The 20,653-nt window shown below is 36.8% G+C and overlaps 1 protein-coding gene across 1 annotated transcript; it reads right to left on the reverse strand.

The window, feature by feature from the left end:
• Positions 1-3,380: 3,380 nt before the first annotated feature.
• LOC112751489 (DNA N(6)-methyladenine demethylase ALKBH1D) lies at positions 3,381-5,718 on the reverse strand. Its single transcript, XM_025800645.3, has 4 exons — positions 5,556-5,718; positions 5,156-5,449; positions 4,212-4,556; positions 3,381-3,765 (listed from the first exon to the last, which is right to left on the reverse strand). The coding sequence occupies exons 1-4, from the start codon at positions 5,574-5,576 to the stop codon at positions 3,490-3,492; spliced, it is 936 nt and encodes a 311-aa protein (XP_025656430.1). The 5' UTR covers positions 5,577-5,718; the 3' UTR covers positions 3,381-3,489.
• Positions 5,719-20,653: the final 14,935 nt, after the last annotated feature.

A 20,653-nucleotide genomic window follows, 5' to 3' on the forward strand; every position in this document is an offset into this window, starting at 1 on the left:
TATCTGGATGGTGATGAAATAAAAAAAATAAGTTGTAAATATACTTTGTTTCCAACAAATTAATCCGGCAACAGCAACATATTTTATGAAACAAAATAAACAAATTGTGACTATACTTTCCTTCCAACAGACTAGCAACAACATCTAATAACTTGCAACAAATTGTGAATATACCAAGTTACTCACCTCTGAAGAAGACATCGTGAGTTACAGGAGAGGGCTCGAATTAAAGCTATTGTTTGACGATAGAGACTACTGTTCGGTGATGGAGACAAACAGCTCAATTTAGGGTTTGCTGCGATGGCGTGGACTGGATGACGGCATGGACTGGACAACGGCGTGAAGACTGCGGCTAGACGACGGCGCTCTCCAGCACTTTGCAACGCCTACAATGTCCTTCACGGCGACAATGGACGACTTGCGACTGGAGGACGGCGGTAGCTCTCTGACTCTCTCAGGCTCTCATTCTCTCAGGCATGGAGGAGGAAGATGGAAGTTATTTTACAGACTTGTGGCCTTGTTGGGTGGAGTTGTGGCTGCTGATGGTGAGTGCTGAGTGAGTTAGAGTTAGGGATTTGGGGGTTTTGTTTTTAGGTTAAAGGGCAAACTTGTAAAAACAACCATTACTGCACCTGTTCATTCGGTTGTTGTAAATTTCGGTTCATTTTTGCGGTAAATTTCGGTCCGATTTGGTAACTTATACCCCTAGTCACTGCTTCTACTCTATCTCTGCTCTGTGACGCCGTTGCTACTTCTGATTTTTGGGAGAAGAAGTCAAACAAGTGCTGAAGCAAGTTTCAAGCTTTGAAAACTTCACTCCTCTATTAAAGGATTGAACGACCAAGGATTGGAGTAAAGAGTGAGAGCATAATGTTTGGGTTCCTATAGCTTACAAAGCTATTACACTCTTCTCCTTCATAATTCTCATTGAAAATCTCAGTCTACTCTTTTTTTATTTTCAATGGAAAAAGGCAATACTATGAGGATTGTATGAAAAAAGGTCATTGAATGAAAAAAGGCAAGAGAGTTACACTTAGATAAAAGCCAATGTTCATTTCAAAAGTTTTTTGTAAGTTTTTCGGTTGTGTTATGATCTTGAGGAAATTCCCGTGCAAGTTGGGTGAGCACTTTGTTGTTGAAAGATAGAGTGAGTTTCTAGTCAAATCTGATTTGGGTTAGAAACTGAATTTGTCTCATATAGGATTGGGTAGAATCATAGAAAAATTGGAATTTGTAATCTTATTCAAAGATAGTGAAATTCTGTTATTATTGTGATGGAGACTTGATGTAGGCTACATTGCACTGAGTAGCTGAACCAGGATATATCTCTGTATTACTTCTCTTTCTCTTCTTTGTTTTTGATTATGCATTTTAGGAGACAAAATAAAACTATCTCCTGATTATTCTATCCAGCTAAACTTCACAGTAATACACCTAACACGTAATTTTGTTTTGACTCTTCCCTCGACAAGAGATAAAATAAAATAATCTCTTATCTTTCATCTGATTCCAAAATCCAGAAGATCCATTCAACTCCAAAATTAATTAAACGAAGTAAAAAGATGTCAAGATTCAACTTTTCTTTCTCTTAGCTACTGATATATATCTAGCATAAAATAGTTTTATACATTTATCTAATTACGTAATGTCATATCAATAAAAATAACTATCTTTTATATTAACTACGTAAATAATCATAAAAAATACCACTATATAAAACGCTTTACATCATCAAAATTAAACTCTTATTTATATTACGTAAAAAAGTTTTAGCCTGATGATGGCAAATTGGCAAAGGAGATGGGTCAATTATTAATATGCCAATGTCAACAAATTTCTCTTCTAAGATTAATTTTAAAACTATATATTTATCCTTTTAGCATGAACGACGATGTTACACTATTTGTTGCCAACCCTTTTTTTTTTTTTTTTACGTGGATATGGGTCATATAGTAATCAAGATATGCATGGTGTTTCACTTATGCTGCAAAAGAAAAAAAAATTCACTCATAGAGTCATAGTCATACCCATGATGATGATTCGTTTCCACTATAAACAATTGACATTAGTTGTTTGTGGCCATGGTTTAGTAGTTAGATTGAATAAAAATGATATTAAATTATAATGTATCATCATGATAAGTCCGAGGCATAGGCGACCCTAACTCGTTTTGGGAGATGTAAATAAAGAAAAATAAATCATAAAGGTTCTGAAAACAAAATAGGTTCTCAACATTTCATGCTTATTATATTCTAATGGAACCTTTGTGTGTTTGTTTGCCGAGTAGGATTCCACAACCAAATCCTCATCATCATATGCATTTGATTATTTGAATCTGTTAAGAGTTGTTAGAGTTGTTGATGAGATTATCTAAAATTTCATAACTGTGTCAATTAAACACATTAATATGATTTAAAAGTGGAAAATAAGAATATTAAAATTTTAAAACAATAGATATTAATTTAAATAAAGTATAAGATATAATAACATAAATGCATTTTTTTCCATTATTGAAATCTATAACCCATTATAAAAGGGCAAAACAACCAAGAGTGACACCTCAAACCAAATAATTGGAAGCTAAAGACAAGATATGGCAATACCTTTGACATGTGGAATGTTCGAGATGAAAGGGATGAACGCTTGTACAGTTGTGCTTATCTATCTGATAGGTACGTGATTCTCTTTAAGCTAAGATAACACTTGATATATACATTTATATTTAGTTATATTATCATACTAACATTATAATATTAGTCACCACCATATGTATCATATTATTCTACTATCCCTAGTACCTACCAATAATTTGCAAACTACTAAATTATCCAAATGAGTGGTCTAAAAAATAGAAAACAAAATGTTAAAAGACACTTATTGAAAACATAAAAGTAGAAATATTTTATAGAAAAGGAAAATCATTTTCTCTATAACAAAATTCTACTTTGGTAAAAAAAAAGGGAAACAAAAATGTCTACCACCATTCGATCAAGATGGTATATTGAAATTTAAGATACATGGGAGACAATAAAAAAAATCAATTAGAGTAGTTTAAAATTATTTTATTTTGTATTTTTAATTATTATTATTTTACTTTTTACTTTTTATTATTTAGAAATTAAGGTAAAAAAATTTAGAATTTAGCGTTTAGTATAAAAATATCTTTGTTGACCAAATATTCGCCAACAATAATAATTTTTGTTCATTATGTAGTATTGTTCTTAACTAAGATTATACATAATGAATGTGTTTAATTATGAATGTTAAAATTAAATACGATCATTTTAGGATATTTTTCCCACCATTACCGATTGAAATTAGACCCTTTCGATATCTCTCATTAAATCATTTAACAGCAGATACATTGTGAATCGTTGCTGTTGGTCAAAAATTCATATCATAAACTAGACGAAACCAGATATATTTCAGTGCAGGTTGAGATTAGGAACAAGTCAGATACATACAGTTATATAAACAAATATGAAGGTGTTAATACTGTCTGAATGTAAGATTGAGGCGCCCTGGAGAGAGCATAGTATCTTGAAGCAATTTCTTTGGTGCTGAGTTTGGTATGATTGATGAAACTCCATGGAAAATACGCCTAGATACACCACCAAATATCACCACATCTCCTGAATCTAGAACTGCCTTCTCCACCTTATCCACATCCCTGTGATCACCATAAATAAATTCCGCCGAATCGCCAATGGAGAAGGACACAACAGGCAACCCCTTTTGGATACTTTCTGGCGTTTCGTCGTGATCCTGCGCAATTTGTTCCAATCCAATCATTTTAAAGAAAAAGAAAGGAGTTCGTCAAATCATTCTTAGTTACCAAATAAGGTAAAAACTCAAATAAGGAGTTTATTTAACGATTCTCAGTTATCAACTTCACATAAAGTTGACTATACTTGAGTTTCTACCACTAAATAATGGCAAACAACAAAATTGAGCCGGATGAATAAAACAAAGTTGAGTATATAGATTTTCTAATGTATAAATCAACTTAGCAACTATGGTTCAAAATATAAGTATCAATCACCAAGTTGATCTTAATGTAGGATGGTGATAAGAGAATAATTTCAGTTACATATAAATTTTTTTTTACCAAAGCCATAAAAATAGCAATCTTATTTAACCTACATTTATGCAGAAAGTGTAAAGCAAATTATGCAATCTAAGTTTGTAGAATACAATGAAAAGTAGCTGACCTTATGAAGACCAAGCCTTCCATAGTTATTATAAAAATTGACAATGCATATATCAGGAGACATTGAAGGGAGTATCCTCTCAGCATAGCTTACTCTGCATTCCTTTCTTATTAGATATTGTGCTTCTTGTATTGCTTTTACAACCAACTTTCTGAATCTCTCAGGAATACTGGGTGGATTACTACCATCAACTAGCCTCTTATTTCCATACTTTCCGGTTTGAGGATCCCAGTCTAGACCAAGGCACATCATATGCAATCGAAGTTTCGCTCCATTTGCATAACTCGGCCGATAGAATCCTCCAGGACCAAGACCAAGCTCACGGCAGATTTTCACTATTTCCACCTACAATTATCAGAGCAATATGACCTTAATGAACTACCATTTTTTTGATAAAACGCAGACCAACTATGATGCCACATTCAGGATTAATGAGGCAAACTAGAATGGATACTATTAGAATATAGAATAATGCTACACATCCAAATCTTTTTATGAACTAAGTCCTGGTTAAATCAGTTATGACTTGGAATACAGTTATATTAATAATGCTAGTCATAACTTATTTTTGTTATGTTAGACCAACTTGGTTGAACTTGGTTAACAAAAAATTTGGATGTGTAACATTATTCTAGAATATATTTAGTATATTATATATTAATATAGTATCTAAGTATTTCTCGTATTAATTTTATATTTATTTAGTTTGATATTAAGTTCAGCTTGTCATTATAATTAGACTGTATTCTTGGCTTATAAGTAGACACCATCAAATTTACTGGAGTTATTATCATGAATTCTAAGTTTCTAACGGATACGATGCATAAATTAAAGACTTAAAGCCAGTTAGACAAATTTCAACAATGCTTAAGAGAACAGAGTTCTTGAATCCTGGTTAATTTCAACAAATAATAGTGAAAGAAGTTAAGATCTCTATCTAGTACCTGTTCATCATGTGTTAAGAACTTCTTCAATAGAACCATGCCAGGCCGCAGTATGATCCTCTCTTTTTCCCCTTCAATGCAGATTTTCTTGTTCTTTTCTTGCGGCACATATCGTTTTCCATTGAAGCAGATATCAAATTGATTAACACGGAAGCTCGAAGCAGGTTTTGGTTTTGCAGTATCTGAATTGCGTTTAGTTGAAAAAGGAAGTGAAAAATTCTTGAGGTTAAGCGATACACGAATAGTTCCAAACATAATGAATTCTACTCCATTACCAGCTAATGGCGTGGTAACCTGAATTCAAATAACAGGAAATTAAGCACGAAGTAACGAGTTAATTAACATGCATGGAAATGAAAAGGATGATGAATAAGAAGAGAAAGTGAGAGGTTTTAATTACTCGGTGTTTGTTGGTGGCCATGCGGGTGCGGTTGTTGGTGTTAGGCGCCAAGTAGAAACCGTAAACATTGGAATGAAGAGAAAGAAAGGAGGAAGAAGAAAAAGAAAAAAAACCAGAAACAAAAACCAAGACCAAGACGAAGAGGAAGAACAAGAGGTTCGCTTGTTTTTTGAAAAAAAAATAAAAATAAAAAAATAAAAATATCACCTTCATCTAGTAAAAATAAATTTACGTATTGTTAATTTAAAATTATTAAATAATAATTTAATCCAACATATTAAATGAATTTTTAATTCACAATTTCACGTAAAAACTAAATTATCATTTTGGGAATTTGTCAAGCTAACTTAAAGTACCAAGACTAATAGATAGTCAACAAAAAAAAAAGTACCAAGGCTAATAATTAGCTAAAAAATTTCCAAGTTAATTTTAAGAAGAATCTAATTTTGATGTTCGGGATAGTACTTTTAAGTTTAAATTGAAAATGAATTTTTTAAATTTTTATTTTGCTGGAAATATTTTTTTTACATTGTATTAATCGTTGTATATAAAAAGACTGGTTTAATTAAAATTTTTTATGTCTTTATTAAATAATAAAAAAATAATTTATATAAATTTTTATTAAAATTTAACATGAGAGTTAATTAGTCTAACAAATGTCAAGTTAACAAAAAAATTAATTTTATGTTTTTGCGTAAATAATCATAGAAAGAAATATTATTAGATAGTTATGTAAAAGTTAAATTCTTTTAAAATAATTAGTTTTAGTAAATAAAATATGTGATATTTTTAATCACTCACACTTTAAAAATATGGTGTAATGGCCTAAAAATATATGCAGGAAAACAAAAAAGGCAGAAGAAGTAATTATTCCCTTACAATAAACAAATTATAAATATGTAAACGGTTAAATTGATTTTCAAAAATTTTTTATTGGTCAAATAAGTCCACAAATGTTTACTAAATCAAATTGCTCTTCAAAAGTTTATTTATTGGTCAATGTTTACTAAATTAATGCTTTTATACACCAGCCAATCTATATTACATTTTATTGACATTTACAAAAAATTCACTTTTTATATAATAATATAAGAGTGCGTTTGGTTTGATTTGTGTTTTTATTTTTATTATTTTTTATTTTTTAGATTTTATAAAAAAAGAATAAAAGTAGGAGATAAAAATTAAAAATAAATTTTGTTATTTTTATTGTTATTTTTTTTATAAAATTAAAAAAAACTAAAAAAAATACAAACTAAACATATCTTGTTTTTTTTTTTTTTTTAAGGGTAAGGCACATTAGACTCAAAAAAAAAAAATTACAAAACTAAGTTTCTGGGACAAAAGAACCCTTTTTACATCATCTTTCATTAAACTAACTAAATCTAATGGAAGAGTATCCAAAAAGTAAAACATCTTCCTGAACGTGATGCTGTTGCGCGCTTGTCAGTGTGCACATTGATTGGCTTCTCTTCCAATATGTATAAAAGCAACTTTTCAAGGTCTTCGAAAGATTTCGTAAATCTCCATGAACACTTTGTTGTGGTATAATTTTTCTGTCTTGTATTCTTTAAAATCTCATAGACCTCCTTGGCATTAATTTCCACCTCCATTCTTCTCATTCCCTGGTCTACCGCCATGTGAAGTCTATGGAGGACGCCCCACAACTCAGCTTGCACTGGTTGGCATCTTCTCTGATTTGTCCCAAAACTTTCAATCTACTCTTCATTATGGGTTCGAAGAAGACCTCCGCACCCAGCCTTCATTGTTTTTTCTTGTGACGTGCCATCAGTATTCAATTTAACCCATCATCATTTGAGTGGGATTTAATGTGAATTTTTTTTACTTTGAGCTGTTTCAATAGATAAAAATTTACCTTTCTGAAGAGCTCTCTTATACTCCTTTACTTCCTCCTTTATGAGTGAAATAGGATTCACTGAGCGGAGAAAATTTGGATCGTGAACCTCTTCATTTCACCACTTTCAAAGCCAGTAGCAGGTTAGCACAAATTCGTTCATCCAATTGTGTTTAGAGCTTTTGTCCATGTCATTGCTAAAGTTCGTCTATACCCATAACTCCAAAGGCATTGTGAAAAAGAGAGTAATAGCATTTGGGTGTACAATTTTAGCCCAGATCCTAGATGCGCTAGGACAGTCTCGCAGCATGTAGAGGATCGATTCTTTCACTTGGAGACAATTATGACAGTAGGGAGAAATTCCAATCATTCTGGCTTTTTTATCCGCTGTCATCAACCTTCCATAATTCATGAGCCACAAAAAGGTACGCACTCTTTCTGGCCTTTCCATTTTCATATTGCTTTCCAAATTTTGCTGTTTTCACCTTGCTGGCTAGTTAGGCTCTTGTATGCAGTAGCAATAGAAAAAGCTCTATTTGCAGTAAATTTTCACCCTATAGTGTCTTTTCCTTTTTGGGGCTGTGGCGGCTCTATCTTTCTTATTTCTTCTATTAGATTCTATGGGAGAAAAGGTTCTAAAATATTGAGCTGCCATTGATTATCTATGTTTACGAAATCTCCAATTGTGTACTGATCCTACTCTTTTGGAATGTCTTGTAAATTTTTTCTCTAAGAGGTTCCTCTCCTGATAGCCAAATATCATCCTAGAATTTAATTGTTTTGCCATCACCTACAATCCACTTACAATGCTACTTCATTCTAGTCCAGACTCTTTGCAGTTTCCTCCAAAAAGAAGAGCTTTTATTACTACTGTTTATATTCTCCAACCCATCTAACACTTCCTGCTTATCATGAGTAACCACTTGCGTCCATAGAGTTTCCTGTTCCGTGAACAGTCTTTATAGAATTTTCATAATAAAGGTTTCATTCATCTCATGTAGCTTTCTAAAACCTAACTCTCTTTGTTGTTTTGGTTGGCACAGCGTCTCTCACCTAATGTGATGAATTTTTTTTGAGATTGGTTATCCCCCCAAACGAAACTTCGAATAGCTTTCTCTATCTCCCTACAAACTTCTTTTGAGAGTCTGGTGTGTTGTATGTCATAGTATGCTAAGGGGTTCAGCACCGCCTTTGCAAGTGTTATTCTCCCCGCTAAAGATAGACACTGTCTTTTCCATCCCTTTAACTTGTTATGCACTCGTTGTAGTACATGTTTAAACTTCTCCTTTCCTCTTCGTTGATTAGTAATCATTGCTCAAAGATACTTGCCCAAGCTTTGATTTTGCTGGAACTGACAGATTCCCTTTATAGTCTCTCTTTCCTCTTTCTTCACATTATTAGAGAAAGTTATGGCTGTTTTGGAAACGCTGACTTTCAACCTAGACACCTCACTAAATTCCTTCATCACATCTGTAATAGCAGCAATTTGCTCTACAGTTGCTTCCGCAAACACTAAGAGATCGTCCGCAAAGAGAAGGTGAGAGATTTTCGGTTCCCTTCTTTCAACTGTGATTGGCTTTCAGTTATTAGATTCCACATACTCTTCTATCATCAGGGATAATTTATCCATCACAATTACAAAAAGATAAGGTGATAGAGGGTCACCTTGCCTCAAACCCCTAATGGGGCTGAAAACCTCTGTTTCTCCTCCGTTCCATAACAAATTGTATGAAACGGATGACACGCATGTCATGATAATCTCTCTTAGCTTGCTTGTCACCCCCGAACTCCTCTAAACATTGGTTAAGAAAAGACCACCTCACTCCATCATAGGCTTTTTCAAAGTCAAATTTGATCGCCATGAAGTCTTTCTTACCTTTCATTCTTTTCATGATATGAGTTATTTCTTTGGCTATCAATATATTATCATGAATATTTCAGCCTGGAACAAAGCTGGATTGCTGCGAAGCAATTCTACTCACCAGCCTAGGTTTGATTCTTTCAACTATTGTTTTAGATAGCCCTTCATAACTGACGTTATAGAGGAAAATGGGTCTAAACTGGGTTATAAACTCTGGTGTGGAAATCTTTGGGATGAGTGTAATCAGTGTGTTATTCATGTCCCTAATGCAAGCCGGATTTATTCAACAGACATCCACCATGGAGAGAACATTAGATTTAATACAGTTCCAATTATCCTTGTAAAACCTAGCGGGGAAGCCATCCTCCCCCGGCGCTTTAAGAAAACCAATTCTAAAAAAAGCTCCTTTAATTTCCTCTGGGGTTAGAAGTGCATCCATATCCTTCCTATTCTCTTCATCTAGTGGGGGGTACTTATTGATAACAAGTTGGACTGGGTTATTATTTTCCTCTTCCTTATATAGCACCGTAAAGAAATTAATAGCATGTTAGACAATGGTCTCCTCTTCTTCAATCCACTCCCCATTCTCGTTACGCAACTTTAAGATTTTGTTCTTTCTCCTTCTTATAATGGTCTTAGTATGGTAGTACTTCGTATTGCGATCGCCTTCAACCACCCATCTCTCTCTTGACTTCTGTAGCCACATTAGCTCCTCTTTCTCCAAAATATTTTCAAGCTCTGCCGTGAGCTCTTTTTCCAACCTTTCAAGAAAAAGGTTGTGGCCCTTAGCTTTGCACCCTGTGAATTCCCCCTATACGATTGAGTAGCTTCTGCTTTTGCTTCCCAATATGACCAAAAATATCTCTATTCCATTCCTTCAATCCTCTTAAGAGGTTTCTTAAGGCAGTACCAAGCAGCTCTTGTTTTTTTCAGGTGCTCTCCATATACCCTTTGAATTCTGGATGGAGGTTCCACATAACCTTAAAACGGAAAGGTCTTTCTTTTCGTTGTTATGCTTGTGGTTTGAAAGTAATTAAAAGGGGTGGTAATAAGAGTTTGTTCTTGTAAGAACATCAACTCGAGTCTCCGCAAATCTAGTTCTCCAAGCTGTATTTCCCAAGGCCCTATCAAGCCGTTTGAAAACTCGCTCTATCCCCTGCTATTGAGGTCCTCTCCACGTATATTTGGTTCCCACATAGCCAAGGTCTATGAGGCCACAATCATTAATCCATTCCTTAAATCTAATGCACGCCCTAGAATCAGTACTCCCCCTCCTTTCTTCTCTAAGGGGCACGCTATATCATTGAAATCTCCTACAACTAGCCACTCCTTCTGCACGCCTCTTGCAAGGCAGACTACATCCTCTCTGAACTCTTTCCTTCAACTCTCATGGGGGCTAGCATAAACGGCGGTAAGAAGCCAAGTCTCCTTGTTAATGATGGTAATATCTAAGTGTACAAATTGAATTTTTAGAACTCTGACATTAACATTTATATTCGGGTCCTTCCAAAGGATCCAGATACCACCACTGAAGCCAACGGATTCTTCTATATGAAGAAATTTAAACCCAATCCTCCTAACAACTTCCAAAGCTTTGTCACCACTACATCTAGTTTCTTGAAGTATTATGAAATCAGGTTTATATAACCTACTAAATTCTTTAAGGAAGCGAGTGAAATCCTTACTCACTACTCCTCTGTAATTCCACGAAAAAACGATCATAGAGAAAGATAGGTAGAGAAGCACACCCAGACAACTACTGTTTTAGCACCATCTTATCCCTCTCAAAGGACATATCTTCACCACTATCTGTGTTCATTGAGTTATTTTCAGCTCGTATGTTGCTCTCATACATTTCCTGCATGGCCATAGCTATTTCCTCTTCTGTCGATATTTTTTTCTGCTCCTCTTCTTCAAACTTAAGAGCTGCTTCCACCATTATCTATGAAGCTATAGAGTGTGGGTCTAGTGGTTCTGGGTCCATTGAGTTGTGTTGATCCTCCTCCATAACAGCTGTTTCGGGGATGACCATGTCTTCCCTAATATCGTGTGTATTTTCAATTTGAGTATCTGGGCTTGGGGATAAAAGATTTCGTGATGTGTCCATATTGTTTTGATCACCTAAGGTGATAGATTGTGTAGAGAATTATGGGCTGGTTTGGTTTGCTGGGTGTTTTCCTTATGAGTTCCTTTTGGGTTTCTGTGGTGTTTTTTGTTGAGTTGGCTTGTGTTGGGGTCTTTGTGTTGGCAGGATTTTTTGGGCTTCTGGGTTTTTCTATTTGGTTTCTTTTTTTTGTTGGGCTAAAATATTTTCTTGGTCTGAAATGTTAATTGATGAGCTCATGTTGAGTACCTTGTAAGTTTTCTCTCTACAGGAGAGCACCTTTCCTCTCTACAGGAGAGTACCACTACAGGGTTACTCCAATTTGGGAGATGCTTCAGCAGGGAGCAAAGCATAAACAATTACATTAAATACCATACAAATCTTAACCTTCTATCACCTCCACCTCACCACCCAATACCTTTGATCACACCTTCACTTTTTCCTTTCAAACTAGTTTACCACGCTAGCCAATAAACCACAACCACATACATCCACCAGTGACACTGCACCAAAAGAAAATACACAAGATGACACAAAATATGCCAAACTTTGGAAGGGAGCTGATAGAAGGAAAAACAATCACTATCAAACCAAACAGCCAAAAAGAACGTAAAGTAAACATCATCAATTTAGTAGGAAAAATTATATCAAGCAAAGAAGTCCCATTTAGAAGCAATAAAAATGTCATTATGCGAATCTGGGAAAACCCAGAAGGAGTTTCCATCTTTGAAGTAGGACGCAACAAAGTTCTAACGAGCTTCAAGGATATGTGGAGATGTCTGCAGACTTTGAAAGGGGAGCCATGGAGTATAAAAGGTCATCTCCTAAATCTCTAACTATGGTCACATCATGAATCAATATCGGAGGACAATCACCAATATATGGAGTTTTGGATTCAGATACATGGGCTACCCTTGGAGAACATGAACAGTGAAATAGACAAAATCATTGGAGACATGATGGAGATTGTTATTGATGTGGAAGATCGGATAAGGAACCATGTACTCATTATAACTTTTCTAAGGGTAAGGGTAGCCGTGGATATTCTCAAGCCTTTACCCACAGGTTTCTATATGGCAAGGGAAAACCTCTCTAATTTAAATATGAGCACCTTCAAGATTGTTACTGAATGAACTGTGGGGTTATAGGACACAACAAAAAAAGAATGCAACAAAGAGATGGCCATGGCGGCGTGGAATCTAGACGTACCAAGATATACCCATGGGCTAGGGGTAGACCAAGCCAAATCTCTGAATAGGGGAGAGGGAAGAAGATGGAAGCAGAGCAAATCACAAGAAGGGGATGAAGAGACGAAGGCGCGTGAAATCCAGGACAACTATGAGAGAGTGGAGGAACTACAGGAATCTGCAGCCAGCAGAATAGGTAGAAATCTAGAAGAGGGAAGGAAGGAAAAAGGAAAGAAAGTAGCATAAAAAAATCAGGAGCAGTTAGGACAAATGGATCTCAGAGCTACAGAGCAGGTAGAAGAAATCCCTCTTAATCAGTTGAGGATGGAAGAAAATCGAGGGAATTACAATAGAAGAGCCAAGAAGATACTAGAAAAAATTATGACAGACTTAAATGAGATCAGGGCCAGAAGAGGAAGGAATACTAATGGGCCAGGTCCAATAAAAGAGGGAATAAAAGTTGGGTACTGGACCAGGAAACAACAGGGAGAAGAGAAAAGCATTAACCAATAAGTAGGAAGCCCAAACAATTTAGACCATACGAGCCTAATGGAAATGGACCAACAAGACACAAAAAGAAGGCAAGAAAGAAGAAGGATGTAGAAGGCAGTATAACAATACGGAGGATGAATTGGGCCCAAAAACAATAAGGAAGATTCTGAAGCCAATTTTGGTGCTAAAAACACAACAAATGTAGCAGGAGGAACAGAACAACAAAACAAAGGCAAGGCTTTAAAATATAATGAGGACACCAGGGAAATTTGGGCGCTCAAAAGAATGGAGGAAGAGAAAGATGGCATGACAAAAAAGAAGAATTTAATTATACAGAGAGCAGGTGGAGGAGGCACATATTTTGTGGAGCTATCTGAGGAAGATGATGAAGATAAGAGTGGGAGAAAGGAGACACAAGCTCTGCATGCTGAGTGGGAAAAGAGGCTCACAATGGAGATCATAAGCAAATTGAATATCAAGAAAAAGAGGGCTGAACAGGACACTCTGATGATTAAAGCTACAGGGGAAGAAGAAAAAGAAAAAGAATTGTTTCAAGACAGCACTAAGACCAAAAAGACCAAGAAGAAAGAGGTAACAGAGAGAAACATAGTTGTAGGAGAAATACAAACTGTTCTCAGTAGTACAGAGGCTGAGGAGGCGGGCCTATACATGCCCTAACCCCATCCATGAGTATAGTAAGTTGGAACTGTCGTGGTGTGGCGGCAACCGCGACAGTTACCGAATTAAAAGATCTTTGCAAAAAGATCAAGCCGGCCAATATTTTCCTCATGGAAACAAGAGCTAAGGAATGCAAAATCAAAAAGTTAAAGAGAGAACTCCGTTTTGATAAATCCTTTTGTGTAGAACCCCGAGGCTTGTCCGGAGGTCTGAGTCTTTTATGGAATAAAAATATGAATCTTGATATTTACTCTTGGTGTCATAATGTTATTAAAACTTATATTACAGATAGGAAAGAAAATAAATGGGATTGCTGTTTTATGTATGGAGACCTCAATTTTAGGTAGAGAAGGAAGCAATGGAGGGATTTAGTGGCTCAAAATCAGAATCAAAATGAACTACAATTTTTCATTGGGGATTTTAATGAAATTTTAAATTAGAAAGAAAAAGTGGGTTTACACCCAAAGCCAAGAGAGCAAGTGGAAGAATTTAGGAATTTTGTGAATAGCAATAGATTGATGGACATTGATCTTAAGGGAGGAAAATTCACATGTTTAGCAATCCTAGGAATGGCTTCGTTACAAGAGAAAGGCTAGACAGGGTCTTTGTCAACTGGGAGTGGAGGAGATTATATCAGAATGCAACCCTCACAGCCCTCCCAGCGATAGGATCTGATCATTACCCTCTGGTTTTAAGGCTGGAACCAAGAGAGAAATTCGAACGACACTTCAAGTATAAAGCATATGGGAAGATCACAAAGATTGTGAGAAGATCATCAAGCAAGGATGGGAAAAGAATGAAAATAAAAGGAGTAAATAGGAAAAACTACAAGGAAAATTCAAGAGTTGCAAGAAGGAATTGGAGCAATGGAGCAAAAGAACTTTCACTAGAGCAGATAAGAAAATTAACCAACTTAAGGAAGAAATCACAAAACTGCAGAATCAAGAGTTTTCAGAACAGTAGCAGGAAAGGATCAAGGATCTGAAGGTTGAAATATCACAGCTATGGAAAAAAGAAGAAAAGTACTGGGGCCAAAGAGCAAGATTAAAATGGCTAAAGTTTGGGGACAAAATACCTCCTTCTTCCATGCAACGACAATTCAAATAAGAGAGTTGAATAGGATCGAAAGATTGAAGGACGCAGAGGAAAATTTGATTATAGGGAGCAAGGACATCATGGAATTAGTAGAGAGACACTTCACTGATCTGTTTGCCACAACCACAAGGAGCAAAGTAGAGGAATACACCCGAATTATCCCGAAAAAGGTCACAATTAAAATGAACAGGGAGCTTCTAAAGGAAGTGTCAGATAAGGAGATAAGGGATGCAGCCTTCAGTATGAGAAGCCTGAAAGCGCCTGGCCCAGATGGTTTTAACGATTTATTCTTTCAAAAGTACTGGGATATCATCAGTAGAGAGGTCTATGATGTTATTAAGGAAATTTTTGCTAGTAGGAGAATGCCAGAGAACATGGGAGAGACTACGGTGGTCCTGATTCCCAAAGTTAAACAACTAGAATGCCTTAGCCAATTAAGACCCATAAGCTGCTGTAATTACATTTACAAGATCGTGACAAAAATCATTGTCCTCAAGTTAAAAAAGCTTCTTGATAAATTAATCTCCCCTACCCAAAGCTCTTTTGTGGGAGGAAGACCTATGCAAGACAACATTGTTATTATTCAGGAGGCCTTCCATAATTTAAACAAAAAAAGCAGGTTTGGCTCCCAAAACTTAGTTGTAAAATTGGACATGAACAAGGATTATGATAGGTTAGAATGGGACTTTTTGGAAACTATTTTACATTCTTTTGGTTTTGAGCAGAGCTGGATACAATTAGTAATTGAGTGTTTCAAAAGCGCAAGTTATATATTTAAAATAAATGGTAAGTTGTCTAAGAAGATAAAACCTCAAAGAGGTCTGAGGCAAGGTGATCCTTTATCACCATACCTTTTCATTATGGTAGGAGAGGTTCTCACAGCACTTATGGAGGAAGCATGATGCGTGAGCATCTTGCCTATCTTTTCCTGGATTTTGTTGAGTTTAATCAAGAATTAATTATATTTTAGCCACTATGGATGCTATTTTGAGTTTTGTGCAATAATGTTTATTTTAGGTAGCATTTGGCTGGATTTGATGGAGTTTCTGCAGCACAAGAATCAAAGGAGATGGCTGCAAGGAGTGACGCGCACGCGTGCCTGACGCGTGCGCATAATTGGAGGTATCCATGGCGACGCGTGCGCGTGACTAACGCCGTACGCGTGAATTGAAGATTTGCTTAGCGACGCGTGCGCGTGACTCGCAGAAAAGACCATCGACGCGTACGCGTGACATGCGCCACGTGCAGAAAAATGCAGAAAAATGTTAGGGGCGCTTTCTGGGCTGTTTTGACCCAGTTTCCAGCCCAGAAAACACAGATTAGAAGCTGCAGAATCGACAAATCAAGTGGTCCCCACCCATCAGCTAAAGACTTGTTAATTAATTCGAATTTAAATTCAAATCTTAATTTTAGAAAAATATATTATTTTTAATTAGATTTTAAATTTATTAGGATTAGTTATAAGTAGGAATTTAGATGCCATCAGATGGTAACACTGCACATTTTACCACAATCCTAGTTTTTACTCTGAACCATGAGCAACTAATCCTCCATTGTTAAGGTTAGGAGCTCTGTCTATTTGTATGGATTGATTTGTTTAATCTTTTTAATTTAATCGATGTTTTGATTTATATTTCAATAATTATTTTCGTTCTTTATTTTATGAATTTGGGTGACGGAAGTATGACCCATGTTCTAATTGAGTTCTTGTAAAACTTGGAAAAGCTTTTTACTTGAACAACAGCTTGAAAACAGATTATCCTAAATTTCTAATTGTTTGTATTTAACGGGATACGTGACATATAATCCCCTTATTTTTGGATAATTAGAATTTTTGTGGCATATAAACTGGAATTTGAACTTCACCTTCTAATTGGAATTAATTGACCAATGAATTGGCAGTTGATGAATTTTAGAGAAGGAAGGTCTAAGGAATTAGGGTCTAGTCACATATAGTTTGCCATGAATTAAATCTTGCATGATTAAAATAGTTAGTAAGAAAAATCAATCCGAAAAATAGATAACTCTGAAGCCTTAACTATTTTTTCCATATTTTATTTCCAACTCATTGTTGCTTGCTTTCTGAAATTCTTAATTTACTGTTTAATGCTCTTTGAATACCAAAACACTCTTTTCTGTTTGTCTAACTAAACCAATGAATCAATCATTTTTGCTTGATCCATCAATCCTCGTGGGATCGACACTTACTCACGTAAGGTATTACTTGGTACAACCCGGTGCACTTGTTGGTTAGTTTGTGGGTTATAAAATACCGCACCAAAGCACAAAGGAAAGGATGTATTTCAGGCGTTAAACTTGCTCCAACAGCACCATTTATCACCTACCTTCTGTTTGCTAACGATTGCATTCTTTTTGCGGAAGCCAAAGAAGAGGAACTTTATCAAAGCATCTTAATTCTGAACAGATACACGGATGCATCGGGACAAAAGATAAATTTAGAGAAATCGAGCATAGTGTTTGGACAGCAGGTACCGATTCAGACAAGGGTCAATATAGAAGAGATTATGGGCATGCAAACCTGGGAAAATCCTGGGAAATACCTTGGGTTACCGGCACATTGGGGAAGATCGAAAAACAAAGCGTTGGCATGGCTAGAAGAAAGGATAGACAACAAAATTGAAGGATGGAAAGAGTGACTACTCAATCAGGCAGGGAAGGAGACTTTGATTAAAGCAGTAATTCAAGTCATACCCAGCTATGCTATGAGCATTGTCTTGCTGCTCAAAAACTTTTGCCAAAGAATAGGAACAAAAGTTGCAAAATTTTGGTGGAAAAACTCTGAGAGAGAGAAGGGGATACACTAGAAAAGCTGGAGCAAGATTTGCAAAAGCAAGAAGGATGGCAGGTTAGGTTTTAGGGACTTACAGTGTCAGAATTTAGCCTATATGGCCAAGCAAGCATGGAGAGTGATTGAAAATCCAAATGCAATATGGGTAAAAATTCTAAAAGCAATATATTTTGAGGATTGTGATTTTTGGGAAGCAGGCATCGGGAGTGGGGGATCATGGGCATGGAAAAGTCTTATCCAAGGCATGGACTTCTTGAGAAGGAATGGAAGATGAAGTATTGGAAAGGGCTCAAAAGTAAAGATATAGGAAGACAACTAGGTTATGGGCATGGGTAAAATCCTTTTGAGCAGAAATTACTTAGTGGAAAGAGTAAACGAGCTCATCATCGAGGGAGAATGATGGAAACAAGGAAGAATAACAGAATTATTCCCGGAGAACATAAGCAACAAAATTCTGCAAACACCCATAAGTCTACTAAGGAGCAAGGACAGACTAATATGGCCTTTCAGATGGGATGGGGGTTACACTGTTAAGACAGGATATTATGTGGCAAAGAAGGAAAAACAGGTCAGCGAGGGAGCGGGACCTTCAATAAGCACAGATATGATGAATCTTTGGAAAGAGATATGGGGAATGAATGTTCCATCAAAGATAAGAATATTTTTGTGGAAAGCAGCACATGATATAATACCAGTATATAACAACTTATTTAAAAAGAAAATAACTAATACTCCTATCTGTCGAATTTGCAGGGAAGGAATAGAGACAACGGAACATGCAATTCTTCTATGCCCGTGGACTAGAGCAACGTGGTTTGGAGCACAAAGTCAATGTCTACCAACACCAGAGACAGTTAAGTCTTTTGCAAAATGGCTGCTTGAAATGTGCAGGAAAATTAGAGGACGAGGAAAGAAAGAGGCAGAGGATCTAATTGGGAGAATTGGAATGCTAAATTGGAAGATTTGGAAAACGAGAAACCAGACTATATTCTAAAACACTATCCCCAACCCCAATGCTACCATCATCAGAGCTAAAATCCTAGAATCAGAAATCAGGGAAGCACTGCAAAAAAGGAGCAGCTCAGACAAAATTAGAACAGGAGTATGAGCAGAATGAGCATTACCTGGAGACCTCCACCGGAGGACTGGCTGAAGGCTAACGTAGATGCTGCCTATAGTAGATCAACCGTAGAGGGAGCAACTGCAATTGTGATTTGAGACAATTCCAGGAGACTGTTAACAGGAGAATCGATGAGAATCAAAGCTCATTCCAACCTGGCTGCAAAAGCAGAAGCAATGAGAAAGGAACTAATTTTAGCTACAAATCTTAATATGGAGCAAATTTTAATAGAATCGGATAATTTACCTCTTGTGCAAGCAGTGAAATCAAAAACTTATATAGGAGAGGTGGAATCGATTCTTCGAGATATTTTTCTTCTGGCTGAGAGTCTGTCCAATTGTGGCTTCATAAGGGTCCCTAGAGAGGGAAATAAAGTCGCAGATGGAGTGGCAAAATGTTCCTTGGCAGGCCAATTGGGGGAAAACTGGAGACGGGAGCCCCCACGAGAAATAGCAGAACAATTAAGGAGGGAAGCTTCAAACCAGAACGGATGCTCCAATCGAAGCCATTCAATGGGCAAGACTCAAAACACATTGCATTCCAGAATTCCGAGGCAAGGAAATCTGAATTTCGGGAAATCAATGTGGTGGAGAGATCTGATGCCAAATTTCAGAACTCTAAACCCTCTCTCAGTTGTCAACGGTGCTGATGCGACTTCGCTGGAAAGGAGAAACATCTTCGTGAATAACGCTAACACACCTGGGCAAGACAGTGAACTAGGGAAGGAGAAATTTGGCGTGGCAGAAGAGCCAACCGGAGCTTCACTGGCAACGAAGATTCATGGCAGAGACGCGATGGTAAACGGCTTCACCCGCGGACAAATGCATCAGACGACGACGATGGAAATCAGCTATTACAGCAAGCGAGAAGGACTAGGCCACAGCAGAACTGGCGGTTTGAGGCAGTGGGGTGGCGAGAAACGGTGCCAGCGCAGCCTCTGGGATCGACGGCGGGCAGACAGCGGTAATGGCTGCGCAGCTGACGGAAACCAAGTCTCGAAGAGCGAGAGAGATGAAGAGGGGGCATGGGTGCTACACCAGTAGCGAAGGGTCTATTTGCTTCTAACCCGACCCATTCTCCTGTTCTGGTTAGCATTGGGCCAAAGGCCAAAAAAAATGTTGGGTACCTTGTGTATATTGGTGGGGTTGCTTGTAGAAACTATACTAGGCTCTTGAATCTTCTGATCTGTCTTTTCTAGTGGAATATCCTTAATTGACAAATGATTGGTTGCCTCCTCATTTGTCTCCTCTGCAGACAACACTGCAAACCTCGTACCACCCATGTTCCTGCTATTTTGCTTTTCTCTACCATCATTTGTTCCTTTCGTCCCATTACCCCCTGCAGCGTCCCCTATCTTTGTCCTCCTGCCACGTGGCTGGCGATTCACATCCATCTATGGTCCAAATTGCTCCTGTAACATATCAGTTCCATAATGCCCCCTCATTTTGTGCAATTACTTCTTTACCCTTCTGGGCTCTCCTTCATTGTTCTACATCCTCAACTTCTCTTCCCTGACTATCTTTTTTCCTATTGCCGCCGGCTTATCCTGCTCTTCTCCGGTCACTACATTTATTGGACATTTTGCTTTTTCATGGCCTACCATACCGCAAGTAAAACATATATCATACAACCCCTCATATTCCACCAAATACCTCACACCATTGATGGAATATTGAGATATGAGTGGTGTTGTCAAGTCGAGCTCCACACACAGCCTAGCAAATTTACCTCTGCACTTATCGGCTGTGTTGGAATCCACCTTGAGAGTTCTTCCTACAATATTACCTATCCTCTCTAGCATCTCTTTGTCATAGTACTCAATGGCCAAACCTGGTAACCTTACCCACGCTGCCACTGTATCAATTGTTACCTCCATTGGATTGAAATCTGGCTTCCAAAA

The sequence above is a fragment of the Arachis hypogaea genome, chromosome 2 (genome assembly GCF_003086295.3).
Source record: "Arachis hypogaea cultivar Tifrunner chromosome 2, arahy.Tifrunner.gnm2.J5K5, whole genome shotgun sequence".
Taxonomy (NCBI): domain Eukaryota; kingdom Viridiplantae; phylum Streptophyta; class Magnoliopsida; order Fabales; family Fabaceae; genus Arachis; species Arachis hypogaea.

Bases quoted from the DNA above. Each gene is read 5' to 3' on its own strand.
- LOC112751489 (XM_025800645.3), bottom strand. From the start codon at position 5,576: ATGGCCACCAACAAACACCGA. The intron at 5,450-5,555 runs GTAATTAAAACC...ATTTGAATTCAG, and splicing joins TGGCCACCAACAAACACCGA to GTTACCACGCCATTAGCTGG. The intron at 4,557-5,155 runs GTACTAGATAGA...TGATAATTGTAG, and splicing joins TCTTAACACATGATGAACAG to GTGGAAATAGTGAAAATCTG.